At 46.1% G+C, this 20468-nt stretch overlaps 1 protein-coding gene across 1 annotated transcript in view; it reads left to right on the top strand.

The window, feature by feature from the left end:
- LOC311227364 (active breakpoint cluster region-related protein) overlaps positions 1-20468 on the top strand; it is a 133536-nt gene that overhangs the window by 30440 nt on the left and 82628 nt on the right. Inside the window, exons 8-10 of the mRNA XM_084312982.1 lie at positions 5260-5397; positions 5905-6026; positions 8768-8924. Coding sequence (XP_084169108.1) covers positions 5260-5397; positions 5905-6026; positions 8768-8924 — 417 coding nt within the window. The remainder of the gene's footprint in view (positions 1-5259; positions 5398-5904; positions 6027-8767; positions 8925-20468) is intronic.

The raw sequence follows: 20468 nt of genomic DNA, 5'->3' as shown, positions 1-20468 counted from the left end.
GATGTTTGATCAGGTAGTGGCACACATGGTACCACTACCTGATCAAACATCCACGTAAGATTAGATAAGATAAGATGAGCTCCTATCGGTTCGATATGATGTAATTAACATTAGCTTAGCATGTAGCTACTATTTGTCTGGTTTAACGTAGCCAGTGGCGGACTGGGACACAAATTCAGCCCGGGACATTCAGACGCACCAGCCCACACACCGGCCCACGCACCGGCCCCCGAAACCGGCCCACACAACGGCCGTTATGAAACACTTGTCCAGTATTAAACAACCCAAGGCTGTGGCTAAGGAGTCAACATCAGGGAGACCAAATCTACACCCCGCCCCTAGATGTGCACTCGTGCACAGTGCACACACACACACACACACACACACACACACATACATATACCGTTACTTTGGCTTTTTACTTTTTAGTAACATCTTAGTGCCTCATTAGCCTAGGGATTAAGGATACATGAAGTATTAACTACACCATAATAATATTGAGGTTTTGATCCATAGAAAGGTCTGTGCTACACAATTTCAGTTAGATTGGATTTATTGTCCTTTAATTTGGCACACATGACATTAGTTGCTTGCCGTTTAATCAACATCGAAAGACCCCCCACTTCCTCCCAGACACCCATTCCAAGAGTCTCAGTCTCTCTCAGTCTCTCTCAGTCTCTCTCAGTCTCTCTCAGTCTCTCAGTCTCTCTCAGTCTCTCAGTCTCTCTCAGTCTCTCTCAGTCTCTCTCAGTCTCTCTCAGTCTCTCTCTCTCTCTCTCTCTCTCTCTCTCTCTCTCTCTCTCTCTCTCTCTCTCTCTCTCTCTCTCTCTCTCTCTCTCTCTCTCTCTCTCTCAATAGTGACTCAGTATTAGCAGAGTTGATAGGAAAAGGGAAGTTTTGTCTGGGCTCTGCTGAGAAGTCATGGGTCAAATAGAAGGTGTGGGGGTGACTAGAGAAGATGGGGAAGTTGGTGAGTGGTGACTACTCCCATTTTCAGAATTTGAGGGTTCATTGGAATCTGATTTTCTTCAGAATTCAATGAGGCAGAGAATGCTCTGATTCAGACTGACATCACATCTATATTCTGTATGCTGTTCCAGCTCTTTGTTGAGGCTTTATTGAATAAAATGTTTGAATACAATGTTTTTATCGCTGCACCATTTCATCCAATAGAGAAAAACATGTTATCTTCACTAGAATTGAAAATAAAGTTGAAATCTGTGCTAGTAGTGATGGACCCAGTAGTGGGGGCAGTAAGGAAGAAGATACAAATATACTAGGGATGTTCGATATTGGCTTTTTTACCGATATCCGATATAGTCCAACACTTAAATTTCCGATACCGATATCAACCGATACCAATATATGCAGGGTTTGCCCCCCAAAAAACGAATAATTTCAGGTAATTAACATTACATATCTCTTGTTGTGGAATTAACACAACATTATGCATACTTTTGACAATAAATAAAATCAGAATTTGTTCTTACTTGCTTGCCTGGGTAAATAAAGGTTAAATAAATATAAAAAATAAAGATATTTAATTTTTCTTTTTTTGAAAACAGATACCGATAATTTCCGATATCACATTTTAATGCCAATATCGGTAGGCCGATAATATCGGACATCACTAAAATATACACATTATAATACACAATTTGAAAAGTAATGTCATGATCTAGGTGTCTTTTATAAACGTTTTCATTCTACTGGATGAAGCTCAACTTCATCATGGCTGCTTGCCATCTCTCTCTCTCTCTCTCTCTCTCTCTCTCTCTCTCTCTCTCTCTCTCTCTCTGCATTCACACTCACACACGCTACTGGTGGTCATGAGCAGCATCAGCAAACACAGCTGCCCTGTGGCAGACTGACGGAATCATGTCTGCTATTCAGCGCCAACCACCATCAACAACCTTCATAAATACATTCAACATTAATGGAATAGGCTAACTACCAACTTAGCTGTAGCAGTTAGCTGTTATATGCAATCACATTTGTTTAACTACGGGGTAGTAGTTGACCGAGTTGTTAGCTTAAGCTAGTTAGCTGTGGTTATTTACAAACATGTAGATGAGACTAATCATATCGAGAACATGGCTAACAGTTGGGAATTCTAAGGTACATCTTATTTAAGCATGTAAAATGGCAACTAATCAATTCAATCAATTAGATTACCAATATTATATCAACATGAAAATTTGGAAGGGAACATAATAGTATTTTATTTTAGTATTTACTATTATAATATTGGTAGCCGATTAATTTGCAGCCCGTCCTAGGTTCTGATTGGCTCTCTAGGTTAGCACTTTAGCTTCTGATGCTGTGGTGGGCACTAGTCCTAACATTGCTAACTAAACTTTTAGTCAGAGAAAAAACTTCACGAGTCACGACTATTTATGTCCACGTGCTGTAAGGAATCAGGAATACGGAAAGCACATTGTCTTGTAATAGAATGACTGAAATCACTGCAAGAGCTAGTATAGGCTAGCTAGCCCTCATGAACCGGCAGACACCAACAGTAGAATATGCACTAGGCTACTGCATGCACCTGTCATGTTACTGTTGGTTCCTTCCACTTGAACTTCATCATTATTAGCAGCAGCAGCTACTCTAACGAGAGCCCTTCCTCTACTAAACATGTCTGTAATTTTAGAACATTGTTCTGCGTCTTTTACTAGCAATTTTTGTTTTTTTATTCTAGCTTTTTCAGCTCCACTTTTTTTTTTTTTTTCGTTCTCCATTTCTGCGCTTCTAGGCCTACTCGCGGTTGGGAGGAAACGTGAATCTCATTCACTGATGTCTCATGTCTCATTCAAGACAAAAACAAAAGCATGTCTTTCACTTAACACCAAGAAAACAGTGTCTATGATGTTCACAAAGTCACCAGTAGAGGTCACTCACTCTAATGTGTTTCTGGGAGAGGCGGAGCTGGACATTGTACATTAATTCGGGAGCATGTCTATGTTCCCCGCTTTGATTGATTGACATTTTTAGACCACCAGCCCTGATTCCAAACTCTAACCGTAACCAGTTCGAAAGAGGGCCTACGCTTAACCAGTTCGAAACAAGGCGGACATTCATAATTAATAAAATAATCGAAATTAATAAAAATGTCAATCTATTAATCAATCAAGCGGGGAACATAGGACCCGGGGAACATAGGACCCGGGGAACATAAGGATGATCCCATTAATTCAAGTATCTTGGGGTCACATTGGACTCTACATTGACCTTCAAAAAGTCATGTGAAGAAAGTGACAAACAGTCAAGTTTAACATCGAAAACTTCAGGCAGATCAGGCCCTGCCTGCCAGTTAATGCTGCAAGGATGTTTCTGCATTCAATGATTTTATCACACATCGAGTACTGTTTTATCAACTGGTCTCTTTCATATGTCACTACTCTTACACCAATAGAATTACTCTACAAAAAAGCCATAAAAGTATTTGATAGGAAACCAATTTCATTTCATCACTGTAATGTTTTAGAAAAACATAACATGCAACAAGGTTCTGCATGGACTTGCCCCTCCCCCATTGAATGAGTTCATCCAACAGAAAGCAGACACTGGCATTACCACCAGGGCCATCAGTAGAGGGGACTGTAAGGTGCCTTTTCGGTATACTACCTTTGCAAAAACTGTGTTCTCTGTTAAAGGTGGTAACTACTGGAATAGCCTACCAGTTGTGATTAGAGAGTGCCCTACATACTCCATGTTCAAGACCCATCTTAAACTGCATCTTAAGGCAAACCAGAACTGTGATCATTTTTAATCTGATTTAGTTTATGCAACTTGTTTATTGTTTTATTGCCGGCCCACACAATGGCCCACATACTGGCCCACACACCGGCCCACACACCGGCCCACATACTGGCCCACACACCGGCCCACACACTGGCCCACATTAGTGGCCCACACACCGACTCACACACTGGCCCACACACCGGCCCACACACTGGCCCACATACTGGCCCACACACCGGCCCACACACCGGCCCACATACTGGCCCACACACTGGCCCACACACTGGCCCACACACTGGCCCACATTAGTGGCCCACACACCGACTCACACACCGGCCCACACACTGGCCCACATTAGTGGCCCACACACTGGCCCACACACTGGCCCACATACTGGCCCACACACCGGCCCACACACCGGCCCACATACTGGCCCACACACTGGCCCACACACTGGCCCACACACTGGCCCACATTAGTGGCCCACACACCGACTCACACACCGGCCCACACACTGGCCCACATTAGTGGCCCACACACTGGCCCACACACTGGCCCACACACCGGCCCACACACCGGCCCACACACCGGCCCACATACTGGCCCACACACTGGCCCACACACTGGCCCACATACTGGCCCACACACCGGCCCACACACCGGCCCACATACTGGCCCACACACTGGCCCACACACTGGCCCACACACTGGCCCACATTAGTGGCCCACACACCGACTCACACACCGGCCCACACACTGGCCCACATTAGTGGCCCACACACTGGCCCACACACTGGCCCACACACCGACCCACATTAGTGGCCCACACACCGGCCCACATTAGTGGCCCACACACTGCCCCCCCCAAAAAATAAATAAAAAATAAATAAAAAAATGTTTATTTTTTATTTTTTTTTGGACCAGCCCACTTTGGTTCCGGCCCATCGGGATTCGTCCCGAACGTCCCGATGGCCAGTCCGCCACTGAACGTAGCTAACGTTAGCCGCCAGCCACTTTTTCCTCTGTGATGCCTCGGCTGGTATTATATAAAACTTGCGATTTGGATTTCTGTTTTTGTTATTAGTACAAAACGTAACACAGCAGCTTCAATTTGGGTATTGGAGAGATGGCCATGTCTTTGGGTTGTTCTCCCAATGGTCTGCAGGTGTCTTGTATGGACATGATGTCAAGTCAATCCGGGCGAGCTTTGACTCATATCTCGCCTTAGAATCACCAGAAAGGCTTTCGAAATAGTGAAATGCCATGTTGGCCTCAATATTTTCAAAACGAATTACATGAAAAGGTTATGAAATTAACAAGAATGTGATAAAACATGTAATAAAAACGGAGCTCAACGCATACATTTGATCGTCGAAATCCGTTTGTTTCCCCAATACCAAGATGGCAGCGGTCTCGTGACGTCAGCGTGTCTTCGAGAATGCTCTGCAGCCAAACCCATTGCTTTATTCAGGACTAACATGAAACCTGAGCTGAAAGTCTGGTTTTCCCGTCCAGGACCTTTTGAAGACGACACCGGTGGAACACGGCGATCACTCTCAGCTACAGGAAGCGCTGAGGCTGTCACGCAGCTTCCTGTCTGGGGTTAACGAGAGCTCGCAGTGTAAACGAGAGGTCACGCTCAGTCACGGCATGGTGAGACACCTGTAGAAACACACATTCACCCACACACACACACACACACACACACACCAAAATTACATCTTGTTTATTTGCATGCACAGCTCAATCAATCAATCATTCAACCAATCAATCATTCAATCAATCAAAGTACATCTTGTTTATTTGCATGCACAGCTCACACTATAGAGGTACTATGAACACATGGGAAAACACACATGCATATTCAATCAATCAATCAATCAATCAATCAATCAATCAATCAATCAATCAATCAATCAATCAACTATTCACTCACTCACTCACTCACTCAATAAATAGCACATTTAATTTAAAAAGCGTACAATACAATGTGCTTCACATAAAAATAGCCACAGGGTAAAAAGACAACCACAACGAATATTAAAGAAAGTCACACGGATATTACTGTACTATCTCATGTGTGTGTGTGTGTGTGTGTGTGTGTGTGTGTGTGTGTGTGTGTGTGTGTGTGTGTGTGTGTGTGTGTGTGCGCGCACACAGAGGCGCCAGCTGATACGTGACGGCTTCATGGTGGACGTGTTCGAGGGGGAGCGCCACCTACGCCACCTCTTCCTGTATACTGACCTACTGCTGTGTACCAAACTCAAGTCAGCGGCCAAGGGGTGAGTGACAGGTCTCTGAGCCAATCCTTTGCAGCCAGGACTCACTGGTTACCTCGGCGGTGCGTGTGCTCTGCGGAACGTCTCGCTTTGCTTATGGGCGCCTGTATTAAAGGAACGCGCTGACTTTTTGAGAAATTTGCTTATTTGCCATCTACCCTGGAGTTGGACAAGCAGATTACATACCCCTTTCTTCTCTGTGCATGCATTAGGCTTAGGGAACAGCCGCGCCGTTAGCCTAGCCTAGCGTCATTCACTGGAAGTAGGTGTGCCAGTGTAGCCTAGTTCCCAACAGTCATGAAATACACTCCAGATACAACTCCAAAACGTTCCTGTAAACATATTGTGACCTGTGTACAGTATTTACCACGTGGAGAAATAAAAAAATATGTATTCGACATTTTCGTTTTCTAAGCAGATATATGATGATGATGAAGATGATGAATAGTTTATTTTCGGTCTTTGTTTACAGATCAATCAAAAACACACTTGTGTGGACTTTCAAAAGAAAAACAAAAAAAAAGATAAATCACAAATGTACATATTCAAAGTAAGCTCACACACAAAATCCAAACTCAATGACCGAAAAAAGGAATAGGCTGAAGCACATGCTTATTTTTGCCTATCCTTTACAATTCTTAAAAACTAAATATACTTTAATATAAGAAAGAAAAACTTAAAATATGCTGCAAGATATACATTGATATACAAAAGAAATGTTTGATGTTTTACTCAAAACTGTACTCCTGAATTATTTTACCCTTCAGGGCCTTTTTAAATCTCCCCTGAGAAGTACACAACTTCAACCGGTCACTAAGGCTATTCCACAATTTAACTCCCAAAATTGAAACGCATCTAGCTTTTACATTAGTTCTTACCTTTTTACATGTTTTAAGAATACACAACCCTCTTAAATTATACTTTCCTTCTCTTGGTTGAAAGAGACATTGAATACAAACTGGTAGGTTCTTACTCTTAGCATGAAAAATTATCCCCAAGGTTTTTATGTACACCATATCTACAAATTTTTATGTGCAGGACTTTATGAATAATGGATTTGTCGATTCAAGGTAACTAGCTTTGTTTATTATTCTAATAGCTCTTTTCTGTAGTTTAATAATATGATCTATATTTGTTTTATAAACATTTATACTTTTATATTTTTACATATATGAGACACACGGACTCACGGCTAGAAGAATATGTATCAACAAATGTGCATGTTTGTATTAATTAAGGGTTGTGCCAAGGGTTGCATATTACTATGCAAATGTAATAATTGTGAAAGATTTCCTGTAATGAGTTGTATGTGTTGTTTTCAAGCATCCTTGACATCCAAGGACAACGATGTAAATAAGTCATTGCGCCTTTTTCGTTCCTATCCTTGACAAAAGCAAATATGTGAGTAATAATCTGTATATTTTTGTTGTCTAAAATAAATACCATACCATACCATACCATATGCTCGGAGCCCGGGCGCAGTGATTTCACGCATCACTTGAAAAGCCCTGTTTGATATCCACTTCACTCAATCAAAGCGTGTTTCCTGGTTATCACTGAGCTTTTCAGTGAAATCACTGCGGTTTATTCGTTTTGGCAAATATGTGCTGTGTCTATATATACAGGTCGTGTTGATTTACTGTACATTTATGTGTGCTTTACTAGCATTGACAGTTTGTGTGTGTGTGTTTGTGTACATTTGTATATGTCTGCGACTCGGCGTACATGTGTTTGTGTATAGATCTTTTTTATGTGTGTCTGTATGGGTACGTATTTGTGTGTCTGCGTGTGTATGTACGTGTGTGTACGTGTGTGTGTGTACGTGTGACAGAGTGGGTCTGTCACTGACGCCGGGGCAGCACGCACGCACACATACACACAACATTCACTCATCATATACATTCATACATAATCAAACATGCATACATATCCATTAATCTAAGCATACATGCATTTATACATACATTCATATATCCATTCATACATATATTTATTTATTGTGTTGTGTATATGTATTTATTTATTGGGTTATGAGGGTTTTGGTGTTGGAGGTTGTTTTTAGATAATGTGTGTATAGGAAACGGTGATTCAATTGATGTGTAGCACCTGTTTAGTCTTGTTAATTAATTATGTGTGGCACCTGTGGAGGGGGAGGAGTGCAGGTGTCATGAGGGCTGCATGCCCAAGGTTCTGGGTTCTTGCCCTGCACCAGTTGCAACGTAGGTGACTGAGGGAAGTGCCGTATGTGTCTGTTAGTCTGTTTGTCTCTGAGGTGGTGCTTCACCAGATAACGGTTGCAAAATGGGTAACTAGGGAAGCGCCACCCAGTAAGTGTTTTGTCTATCAGATTAAGTTATTGTGGAACGCATCTGATAGACTGCAGAGGTAGTATAGTTTAGTTATTTATTTAGTTTATGTCACTTGTTTATGTAATGTCACCTCTGCACCGTGGATGGCCGGCAATAAACACCCACCAACAACACCTGTGATTCCGACTACGCCATCATTGTTGTGAGTTTGGAGGAGTTCGAGAGAGGACCCCGTCACAGTACGTGTGCGTGTGTGTGTGTGTGTGTGTGTGTGTGTGTGTGTGTGTGTGTGTGTGTGTGTGTGTGTGTGTGTGTGTGTGTGTGTGTGTGTGTGTGTGTGTGTGTGTGTGTGTGTGTGTGTGTGTGTGTGTGTGTGTGTGTGTGTGTGTGTGTGTGTGTGTGTGTGTGTGTGTGTGTGTGTGCGCGCGCGTGCAGGAAGCAGGCCCAGTACAGGTTCTGCTGGTACGTTCCTCTGGCAGGTCTCAGACTGAGCTGGGGAACAGACCAGGAAGTCACCACAGACACACACCTCCGTATACACACCATGAGGACCAAGATGTACCTGCTCCGGGAACAGCTACGGCAACACATGGTGTGTGTGAGAGAGAGAGGGATGGAGAGAGAGAGAGATTCAGTTTTATGATGCATTGATTGGTAATACAGCCCACGTTTTAGAGTGTAATTTCCCGGGAACTTGTGGTGTAACTTCCTGGTATGAATCCATACATATAAAATACTTACCGGTTCCTACTGCTACTTTAAAGTAGGCACAGTGAAAGAAGACAAGACAAGGAAGAAGGGAGTAACAATTGAGGATTCTGTGCTTAGACCTCTACCCTACCCAGCCGCTCTAGTGCTTAGACCTCTACACTACCCAGTCACTCTAGTGCTTAGACCTCTAAACTACCCAGCCTCTAGTGCTTAGACCTCTACACTACCCAGCCACTCTAGTGCTTAGACCTCTACACTACCCAGCCACTCTAGTGCTTAGACCTCTACACTACCCAGCTGCTCTAGTGCTTAGACCTCTAAACTACCCAGCCACTCTAGTGCTTAGACCTCTACACTACCCAGTCATTCTAGTGTTTAGACCTCTACCCTACCCAGCCTCTAGTGCTTAGACCTCTACCCTACCCAGCCTCCAGTGCTTAGACCTCTACACTACCCAGCCTCTAGTGCTTAGACCTCTACACTACCCAGTCACTCCAGTGCTTAGACCTCTACCCAGCCACTCTAGTGCTTAGACCTCTATACTACCCAGCCTCTAGTGCTTAGACCTCTACACTACCCAGTCATTCTAGTGTTTAGACCTCTACACTACCCAGTCACTCCAGTGCTTAGACCTATACACGACCCAGCCGCTCCTAGTGCTTAGACCTCTACACTACCCAGCCGCTCTAGTGTTTAGACCTCTACACTACCCAGCCTCTAGTGCTTAGACCTCTACACTACCCAGCCGCTCCAGTGCTTAGACCTCTACACTAGCCAGTCACTCCAGTGCTTAGACCTCTACACTACCCATCCTCTAGTGCTTAGACCTCTACACTACCCAGCCACTCTAGTGCTTAGACCTCTACACTACCCAGCCACTCTAGTGCTTAGACCTCTACACTACCCAGCCGCTCCAGTGCTTAGACCTCTACACTACCCAGTCACTCTAGTGTTTAGACCTCTACACTACCCAGCTGCTCCAGTGCTTAGACCTCTACACTACCCAGTCACTCTAGTGCTTAGACCTCTACACTACCCAGTCACTCTAGTGCTTAGACCTCTACACTACCCAGTCACTCTAGTGCTTAGACATCTACACTACCCAGTCACTCTAGTGCTTAGACCTCTACACTACCCAGCCGCTCTCTAGTGCTTAGACCTCTACAGTACCCAGTCACTCCTAGAGCTTAGACATCTACACTATCCAGCCTCTAGTGCTTAGACCTCTACACTACCCAGCTGCTCTAGTGCTTAGACCTCTACACTACCCAGTCACTCTAGTGCTTAGACCTCTACACTACCCAGCCTCTAGTGCTTAGACCTCTACACTACCCAGTCACTCTAGTGCTTAGACCTCTACACTACCCAGCTGCTCCAGTGCTTAGACCTCTACACTACCCAGTCACTCCTAGTGCTTAGACCTCTACCCTACCTAGCCTCTAGTGCTTAGACCTCTACCCTACCCAGCCTCTAGTGCTTAGACCTCTTCACTACCCAGCCTCTAGTGCTTAGACCTCTACACTACCCAGTCACTCCAGTGCTTAGACCTCTACACTACACAGCCACTCTAGTGCTTAGACCTCTATACTACCCAGCCTCTAGTGCTTAGACCTCTACACTACCCAGCCTCTCTAGTGCTTAGACCTCTATACTACCCAGCCGCTCTCTAGTGCTTAGACCTCTACACTACCCAGCCGCTCTCTAGTGCTTAGACCTCTACAGTACCCAGCCTCTAGTGCTTAGACCTCTACACTACCCAGTCACTCCAGTGCTTAGACCTCTACACTACCCAGCCTCTAGTGCTTAGACCTCTACACTACCCAGCCTCTAGTGCTTAGACCTCTACACTACCCAGTCACTCCAGTGCTTAGACCTCTACACTACCCAGCCTCTAGTGCTTAGACCTCTACACTACCCAGTCACTCCAGTGCTTAGACCTCTACACTACCCAGCCACTCTAGTGCTTAGACCTCTATACTACCCCGTCATTCTAGTGTTTAGACCTCTACACTACCCAGTCATGCCAGTGCTTAGACCTCTACACTACCCAGCCGCTCCTAGTGCTTAGACCTCTACACTACCCAGCCGCTCTAGTGTTTAGACCTCTACACTACCCAGCCTCTAGTGCTTAGACCTCTACACTACCCAGTCACTCCAGTGCTTAGACCTCTACACTACCCAGCCACTCTAGTGCTTAGACCTCTATACTACCCCGTCATTCTAGTGTTTAGACCTCTACACTACCCAGTCACACCAGTGCTTAGACCTCTACACTACCCAGCCGCTCCTAGTGCTTAGACCTCTACACTACCCAGCCGCTCTAGTGTTTAGACCTCTACACTACCCAGCCTCTAGTGCTTAGACCTCTACACTACCCAGCCGCTCCAGTGCTTAGACCTCTACACTAGCCAGTCCCTCCAGTGCTTAGACCTCTACACTACCCATCCTCTAGTGCTTAGACCTCTACACTACCCAGCCACTCTAGTGCTTAGACCTCTACACTACCCAGCCACTCTAGTGCTTAGACCTCTACACTACCCAGCCGCTCCAGTGCTTAGACCTCTACACTACCCAGTCACTCTAGTGTTTAGACCTCTACACTACCCAGCTGCTCCAGTGCTTAGACCTCTACACTACCCAGTCACTCTAGTGCTTAGACCTCTACACTACCCAGTCACTCTAGTGCTTAGACCTCTACACTACCCAGTCACTCTAGTGCTTAGACATCTACACTACCCAGTCACTCTAGTGCTTAGACCTCTACACTACCCAGCCGCTCTCTAGTGCTTAGACCTCTACACTACCCAGCCGCTCTCTAGTGCTTAGACCTCTACAGTACCCAGTCACTCCTAGAGCTTAGACATCTACACTATCCAGCCTCTAGTGCTTAGACCTCTACACTACCCAGCTGCTCTAGTGCTTAGACCTCTACACTACCCAGTCACTCTAGTGCTTAGACCTCTACACTACCCAGCCTCTAGTGCTTAGACCTCTACACTACCCAGTCACTCTAGTGCTTAGACCTCTACACTACCCAGCTGCTCCAGTGCTTAGACCTCTACACTACCCAGTCACTCCTAGTGCTTAGACCTCTACCCTACCCAGCCTCTAGTGCTTAGACCTCTACCCTACCCAGCCTCTAGTGCTTAGACCTCTACACTACCCAGCCTCTAGTGCTTAGACCTCTACACTACCCAGTCACTCCAGTGCTTAGACCTCTACACTACCCAGCCACTCTAGTGCTTAGACCTCTATACTACCCAGCCTCTAGTGCTTAGACATCTACACTACCCAGCCACTCTAGTGCTTAGACCTCTATACTACCCAGCCGCTCTCTAGTGCTTAGACCTCTACACTACCCAGCCGCTCTCTAGTGCTTAGACCTCTACAGTACCCAGCCTCTAGTGCTTAGACCTCTACACTACCCAGTCACTCCAGTGCTTAGACCTCTACACTACCCAGCCTCTAGTGCTTAGACCTCTACACTACCCAGCCTCTAGTGCTTAGACCTCTACACTACCCAGTCACTCCAGTGCTTAGACCTCTACACTACCCAGCCTCTAGTGCTTAGACCTCTACACTACCCAGTCACTCCAGTGCTTAGACCTCTACACTACCCAGCCACTCTAGTGCTTAGACCTCTATACTACCCCGTCATTCTAGTGTTTAGACCTCTACACTACCCAGTCATGCCAGTGCTTAGACCTCTACACTACCCAGCCGCTCCTAGTGCTTAGACCTCTACACTACCCAGCCGCTCTAGTGTTTAGACCTCTACACTACCCAGCCTCTAGTGCTTAGACCTCTACACTACCCAGTCACTCCAGTGCTTAGACCTCTACACTACCCAGCCACTCTAGTGCTTAGACCTCTATACTACCCCGTCATTCTAGTGTTTAGACCTCTACACTACCCAGTCACGCCAGTGCTTAGACCTCTACACTACCCAGCCGCTCCTAGTGCTTAGACCTCTACACTACCCAGCCGCTCTAGTGTTTAGACCTCTACACTACCCAGCCTCTAGTGCTTAGACCTCTACACTACCCAGCCGCTCCAGTGCTTAGACCTCTACACTAGCCAGTCCCTCCAGTGCTTAGACCTCTACACTACCCAGCCTCTAGTGCTTAGACCTCTACACTACCCAGCCACTCTAGTGCTTAGACCTCTACACTACCCAGTCACTCTAGTGCTTAGACGTCTACACTACCCAGTCACTCTAGTGCTTAGACCTCTACACTACCCAGTCACAGAAACCTCAGCTCAGATGTTAACAGATTGTATTGTCCTTGAAGAGTCTATTCTAATGATCTTTCGGTGTGTTCGTCTATCGTCCTTTTGTTATTCAGTCCAATAGTGTTCAGGCCTGGTCTTTAGCCTAACCCTCCTTGCGTTAGCCGAAGCTAATGATGATGTGGCATTCCCCCCCCCCCCCCCCCCCTCCTCTCTGTGATGAGAGGAGAGAGTGTCTTCTGTGTGATCTCAGTCCTACTCGCTCTTGGTCAGATTCTAGTCTGCCTTACACCCGGAAACACCGTTCGACTTATAGATCCTCGCCGTAGCAACGACGGCCCCCCGCCCCTCTCCTGGTTGTCATGCGATGCTCATGACAACTGCTAATAACCTTTCACACATTAAAATGCAGTTTTCTACTGTTTCATTAAGATGAACCCCTCTCCCTCGCTCTCGCTATCAGTTTGTTCTTACAAGGAATTCAAAACATTCTCTCGCTGGCAGTGTGCCTCACAACAATCACCCTGCTCTACTGAACCACCGTCTCCTGCTTCCATGCACATTTCGATCTCACCGTTTTAGCTGTGGTCATCTCGCCCCCAATCTATACATCACATACATTGAAAAAGCACCCCAAATCCTTCATTCCCCCCTTTGATTCTTAATCAACCTTCAGAATCAACAGACTCCTTGTTTTTCAATTAATTATACCCAAAAATAGACTCATAACAATTAGGGCCCTGCCGTCTGCTGTTTGCCTTGTTGTTTTCCATTACCCGCATCACACCCAAACCAGAAAGGATAAACAACGGTCAGGGAGGAGAGAGAGAGAGAGAGAGACAGAGAAAAAACACAGATTGCAACTTTTCAGACGACACACCTAAACCCTTCGGCCCCCCCTATTAGGTACCCCACGTCCAAATCAGAGCGCTCCCTTCCCTCTTACAGTACACCTCCCATCTTGGGCCGGTCCCGTCTTCTAGAGCAAGGGCCCCTTTCAGTGACGGCTCCTTTCCTGAGCTGGTCCCCCTCCCAGGGCGCGGTCCCCTAGGCAAAAATGTCTCCCCTGGTCTGCTACTGCTCAGTGTCTCTGGCTGTCCTCTCCACATCTGCTCCTCCACCGCCGCCGTCTCCTCTCTCTCGTCGTCGATGATCTGTGTACCAGGCTGCGGTGCCTGGCCCCTGCGGCTTCCTCCTCCTCCAGTCTGTCTCCTGGTCGTCTCCACCGCTGTCGGTGTCTCCCCCACTGTTGAAAGCAGAAACGCAACACCAGCAGTCGTCTGTACATTCGACTTCCCTTGTTTTGCTATTAGTCTACCACCTTCTCCACACCTATTATCCATCTTACAGGGCGGTTCCCTGTTTGTTGTCTTCCGGCGTGACACTTGCAGCTTCCGATACCCACTCCGCGCAACTCTTCATCCCAGTTTGACCCCCAGCGCGCGCCAGTTCTTCTGGTGACGTGTCTTCTGAAGACCCTGCCTATCTATTAGGTGTGAGAAGGCCCCACTGGAATTCAAACTCCCTCTTTATTCCATAATTAACCCATTCAAATAACTGCACCATCTTTCTGTGCAATTCTTATTTAATCCATTGTATAATTAAACTCTATATCTAATATTATTATTATAATAATAATCCACTCTCTGTGCTAAATATTCCCCTATGGGTAATGAAAACTCCCCAGCACTACCCCCCCCCCCCCGCCACTAGGTGGCGACCTACTCCTCCTCGATGGTGTTTTAGTTGACGTGTCACTTCCTGGTTCTTATCTGTTATCTCCTCGTGGCTCACGGCCATCTTGTATCATCCTCCTCGTGGCCCCTTTTGCGGCCATCTTGTCTCGCTCATAATGGCTACTCTCTCAAACAAACGAACGCTGCCCTTCCTTCCAAGGCCTAAAAACACCACTGTTTTTTCCTCTCTTTCCTATCAGGGGACGCTTCTCCCGGACTAAACTCTTGCTTATCGGACATAATACACAGTTTAAGGTAAATTCCCGACCGACTTTCCTCCCGTCAAAACAAATTCCGGCCGTCTTGAGACCACAGCGACCAGTTTAAGGTGGGCCATCTCAGGCGACAGTCTTGTCATAACAATCCCGCCATAACAGATTTCAGTCTGGTTCAGCACCCCCCCCTCTCCTCATCTCTCTCATTATGGCTCCTTCTGCCCTATTTTGCTTTCTTTCATCATCTATGACTGTTTTGGTTCCCTTTCAGATAACACCTTCGATTTTCAAAACAAAACTGTGCCGCTCTGCTCTGTCCCAAAACACACTATGGAGCTGGCATTCTCTCTGTGTCAAACTAATTACGTTTACGGATATACTATTGTTCGTTTTCTTATTGGCTTGTGAAGTTGTTGAGACTCACTTTATCTTTTCACCGTCAGTTGTTCTGGTCCATGGCGCTGTTTATCTCTCCGGCCTTGCTCGGCTCGCTCGCTGGGTCCATGGCGCTGGCCTTGCTCGCTCGCTGGCTTGGCTCGCGTCCATGGCTACCCCTTCACGCCTCGGCACTGCACACAGTCTCTTCCTTTCAAGCAACTTCAAAGCAAGCAATAATCCGGGTCCAAACGGCATCAACTGTTAGATCCTGATCAAACTGGCCAGTATCACGTCTTCGTCTGTTTGGCTCTCCATCCAATTCCTCTGCGTTGTGTCATTTTAATGGTCCTGACGCCTCCGACAACTGGCTGATAAGATCCTTATCTCTCCCCGTTAGTACCATCCGCAAACCATAATAATTCTCCACCTCCGTAAGAATTCGACACTTCGACAACGTGAAATACCTTACAAGGAAAAGCGCGGTTTTATTCGATAAACAGAAACCTCAGCTCAGATGTTAACAGATTGTATTGTCCTTGAAGAGTCTATTCTAATGATCTTTCGGTGTGTTCGTCTATCGTCCTTTTGTTATTCAGTCCAATAGTGTTCAGGCCTGGTCTTTAGCCTAACCCTCCTCGCGTTAGCCGAAGCTAATGATGATGTGGCATTTCCCCCCCCCCCCCCTCCTCTCTGTGATGAGAGGAGAGAGTGTCTTCTGTGTGATCTCAGTCCTACTCGCTCTTGGTCAGATTCTAGTCTGCCTTACACCCGGAAACACCGTTCGACTTATAGATCCTCGCCGTAGCAACGACGGCCCCCCGCTCCTCTCCTGGTTGTCATGCGACGCTCATGACAACTGCTAATAACCTTTCACACATTAAAATGCAGTTTTCTACTGTTTCATTAAGATGAACCCCTCTCCCTCGCTCTCGCTATCAGTTTGTTCTTACAAGGAATTCAAAACATTCTCTCGCTGGCAGTGTGCCTCACAACAATCACCCTGCTCTACTGCAGTGGTTCCCAAAGTCGGGGTCGTGACCCAAAGGTGGGCCGCGAGCAGCCACGGATGGGCCGCGAGACGATTTAAAAAAAAAATAAAAAAAAATAAAAAAAATAAAAAATATAATTTTATTTTATTTTAAATTTTAAATTTTAAATTTTTATTATTAAAAATTTTTTTGTCAGGCCACTGAACTTATAAGCAGGCCAGGACAGTGTTTCTAGTTGTATTATAAAATTCTATTCTATTGTATTCTAAAATGTGACTATATGGTTTTATATTAACTTAATAAATAAACAAAAACGAAAAATCTATTTATTTCAACGAACATTTCAAACTAAATAACAGATTATGCACATAAAACGCTGAAAACAACCGAAGCAACAATAGTATTTTAATGAGGCTAATATTATTATCATTATTATTTTGCAACAAGTTAGCCCTCTCATAAATAGCACATATAGATGAATAACTAACTTGAACTAACTTAATAGGATTGAAGTAATATTTGGCTTAAAAAATCGGTCGCATGGCAAAAAAAAAAAAAAAAAAGCCAGACGATGTGCATTGGGCCGCGGCTCTCTGACGCCTTATTTTCTGGGCCCCGGCCTGAAAAGTTTGGGAACCCCTGCTCTACTGAACCACCGTCTCCTGCTTCCATGCACATTTCGATCTCACCGTTTTAGCTGTGGTCATCTCGCCCCCAATCTATACATCACATACATTGAAAAAGCACCCCAAATCCTTCACTACCCAGTCACTCTAGTGCTTAGACCTCTACACTACCCAGCCGCTCTCTAGTGCTTAGACCTCTACACTACCCAGCCGCTCTCTAGTGCTTAGACCTCTACACTACCCAGTCACTCCTAGAGCTTAGACATCTTCACTATCCAGCCTCTAGTGCTTAGACCTCTACACTAGCCAGCTGCTCTAGTGCTTACACCTCTACACTACCCAGCTGCTCCAGTGCTTAGACCTCTACACTACCCAGTCACTCTAGTGCTTAGACCTCTACACTACCCAGTCACTCTAGTGCTTAGACCTCTACACTACCCAGCCTCTAGTGCTTAGACCTCTACACTACCCAGTCACTCTAGTGCTTAGACCCCTACACTACCCAGCTGCTCCAGTGCTTAGACCTCTACACTACCCTGTCACTCCTAGTGCTTAGACCTCTACCCTACCCAGCCTCTAGTGCTTAGACCTCTACCGTATCCAGCCTCTAGTGCTTAGACCTCTACACTACCCAGCCTCTAGTGCTTAGACCTCTACACTACCCAGTCACTCCAGTGCTTAGACCTCTACACTACCCAGCCACTCTAGTGCTTAGACCTCTATACTACCCAGCCTCTAGTGATTAGACCTCTACACTACCCCGTCATTCTAGTGTTTAGACCTCTACACTACCCAGTCACTCCAGTGTTTAGACCTCTACACTACCCAGCCGCTCCTAGTGCTTAGACCTCTACACTACCCAGCCGTTCTACTGTTTAGACCTCTACACTACCCAGCCTCTAGTGCTTAGACCTCTACACTACCCAGCCGCTCCAGTGCTTAGACCTCTACACCAGCCAGTCACTCCAGTGCTTAGACCTCTACACTACCCAGCCTCTAGTGCTTAGACCTCTACACTACCCAGCCACTCTAGTGCTTAGACCTCTACACTACCCAGCTGCTCTAGTGCTTAGACCTCTACACTACCCAGCCTCTAGTGTTTAGACCTCTACACTACCCAGTCACTCTAGTGTTTAGACCTCTACACTACCCAGTCACTCTAGTGCTTAGACCTCTACACTACCCAGCCTCTAGTGTTTAGACCTCTACACTACCCAGCTGCTCCAGTGCTTAGACCTCTACACTACCCAGTCACTCTAGTGCTTAGACCTCTACACTACCCAGTCACTCTAGTGCTTAGACCTCTACACTACCCAGTCACTCTAGTGCTTAGACCTCTACACTACCCAGTCACTCTAGTGCTTAGACCTCTACACTACCCAGCCGCTCTCTAGTGCTTAGACCTCTACACTACCCAGCCGCTCTCTAGTGCTTAGACCTCTACACTACCCAGCCACTCTAGTGCTTAGACCTCTACACTACCCAGTCACTCTAGTGCTTAGGACTCTACACTACCCAGCTGCTCCTAGTGCTTAGAGCTTTACACTACCCAGCCTGTACTGTATATACTGATTCATATGAGGAAGTTACACCGTAAGTTCCGGGAAATTACACAGTAAATCACGAAGTTACACTCTAAATCCCCAATTGTTACTCCTTTGTTCCTCGTTGTCTTGTTTTCTTCCACTGTACCTACATTAAAGTATGTATATTATATGTATAGATTAATACGAGGAAGTTACACTCTTAATCACGGGATGTATTAGTGTTACTATAATATTCTGAAATGGTGAGACAGACACACAGACACACAGACAGACAGCTTAGACCTCTACACTACCCAGCCGCTCTCTAGTGCTTAGACCTCTACACTACCCAGCCGCTCTCTAGTGCTTAGACCTCTACACTACCCAGTCACTCCTAGAGCTTAGACATCTTCACTATCCAGCCTCTAGTGCTTAGACCTCTACACTAGCCAGCTGCTCTAGTGCTTAGACCTCTACACTACCCAGCTGCTCCAGTGCTTAGACCTCTACACTACCCAGTCACTCTAGTCCTTAGACCTCTACACTACCCAGTCACTCTAGTGCTTAGACCTCTACACTACCCAGCCTCTAGTGCTTAGACCTCTACACTACCCAGTCACTCTAGTGCTTAGACCCCTACACTACCCAGCTGCTCCAGTGCTTAGACCTCTACACTACCCTGTCACTCCTAGTGCTTAGACCTCTACCCTACCCAGCCTCTAGTGCTTAGACCTCTACCGTACCCAGCCTCTAGTGCTTAGACCTCTACACTACCCAGCCTCTAGTGCTTAGACCTCTACACTACCCAGCCTCTAGTGCTTAGACCTCTACACTACCCAGTCACTCCAGTGCTTAGACCTCTACACTACCCAGCCACTCTAGTGCTTAGACCTCTATACTACCCAGCCTCTAGTGATTAGACCTCTACACTACCCCGTCATTCTAGTGTTTAGACCTCTACACTACCCAGTCACTCCAGTGTTTAGACCTCTACACTACCCAGCCGCTCCTAGTGCTTAGACCTCTACACTACCCAGCCGTTCTAGTGTTTAGACCTCTACACTACCCAGCCTCTAGTGCTTAGACCTCTACACTACCCAGCCGCTCCAGTGCTTAGACCTCTACACTAGCCAGTCACTCCAGTGCTTAGACCTCTACACTACCCAGCCTCTAGTGCTTAGACCTCTACACTACCCAGCCACTCTAGTGCTTAGACCTCTACACTACCCAGCTGCTCTAGTGCTTAGACCTCTACACTACCCAGCCTCTAGTGTTTAGACCTCTACACTACCCAGCTGCTCCAGTGCTTAGACCTCTACACTACCCAGTCACTCTAGTGCTTAGACCTCTACACTACCCAGTCACTCTAGTGCTTAGACCTCTACACTACCCAGCCGCTCTCTAGTGCTTAGACCTCTACACTACCCAGCCGCTCTCTAGTGCTTAGACCTCTACACTACCCAGAGAGAGAGATTTGTTTCTGAGAGAGAAATAGGATGACAAAGACAATCGTTGGGAGGAGTCATCAGCGTATTGATTTTATATGTGTGTGTCTCTGTCAGGTATCTAAGGGCTCGTCATCAGCGTATTGATTTTATATGTGTGTGTGTCTCTGTCAGGTATCTAAGGGCTCGTGATCAGCGTATTGATTTTGTATGTGTGTGTGTCTCTGTCAGGTATCTAAGGGCTCGTCATCAGCGTATTGATTTTGTATGTGTGTGTGTC

This window comes from Notolepis coatsorum, assembly GCF_963971535.1.
Source record: "Notolepis coatsorum genome assembly, chromosome: 4".
Classification (NCBI taxonomy): Eukaryota; Metazoa; Chordata; class Actinopteri; order Aulopiformes; family Paralepididae; genus Notolepis; species Notolepis coatsorum.
The sequence above is the reverse complement of the archived record's forward strand: the minus strand, read 5'-3'. Positions and strand labels throughout refer to the sequence as shown.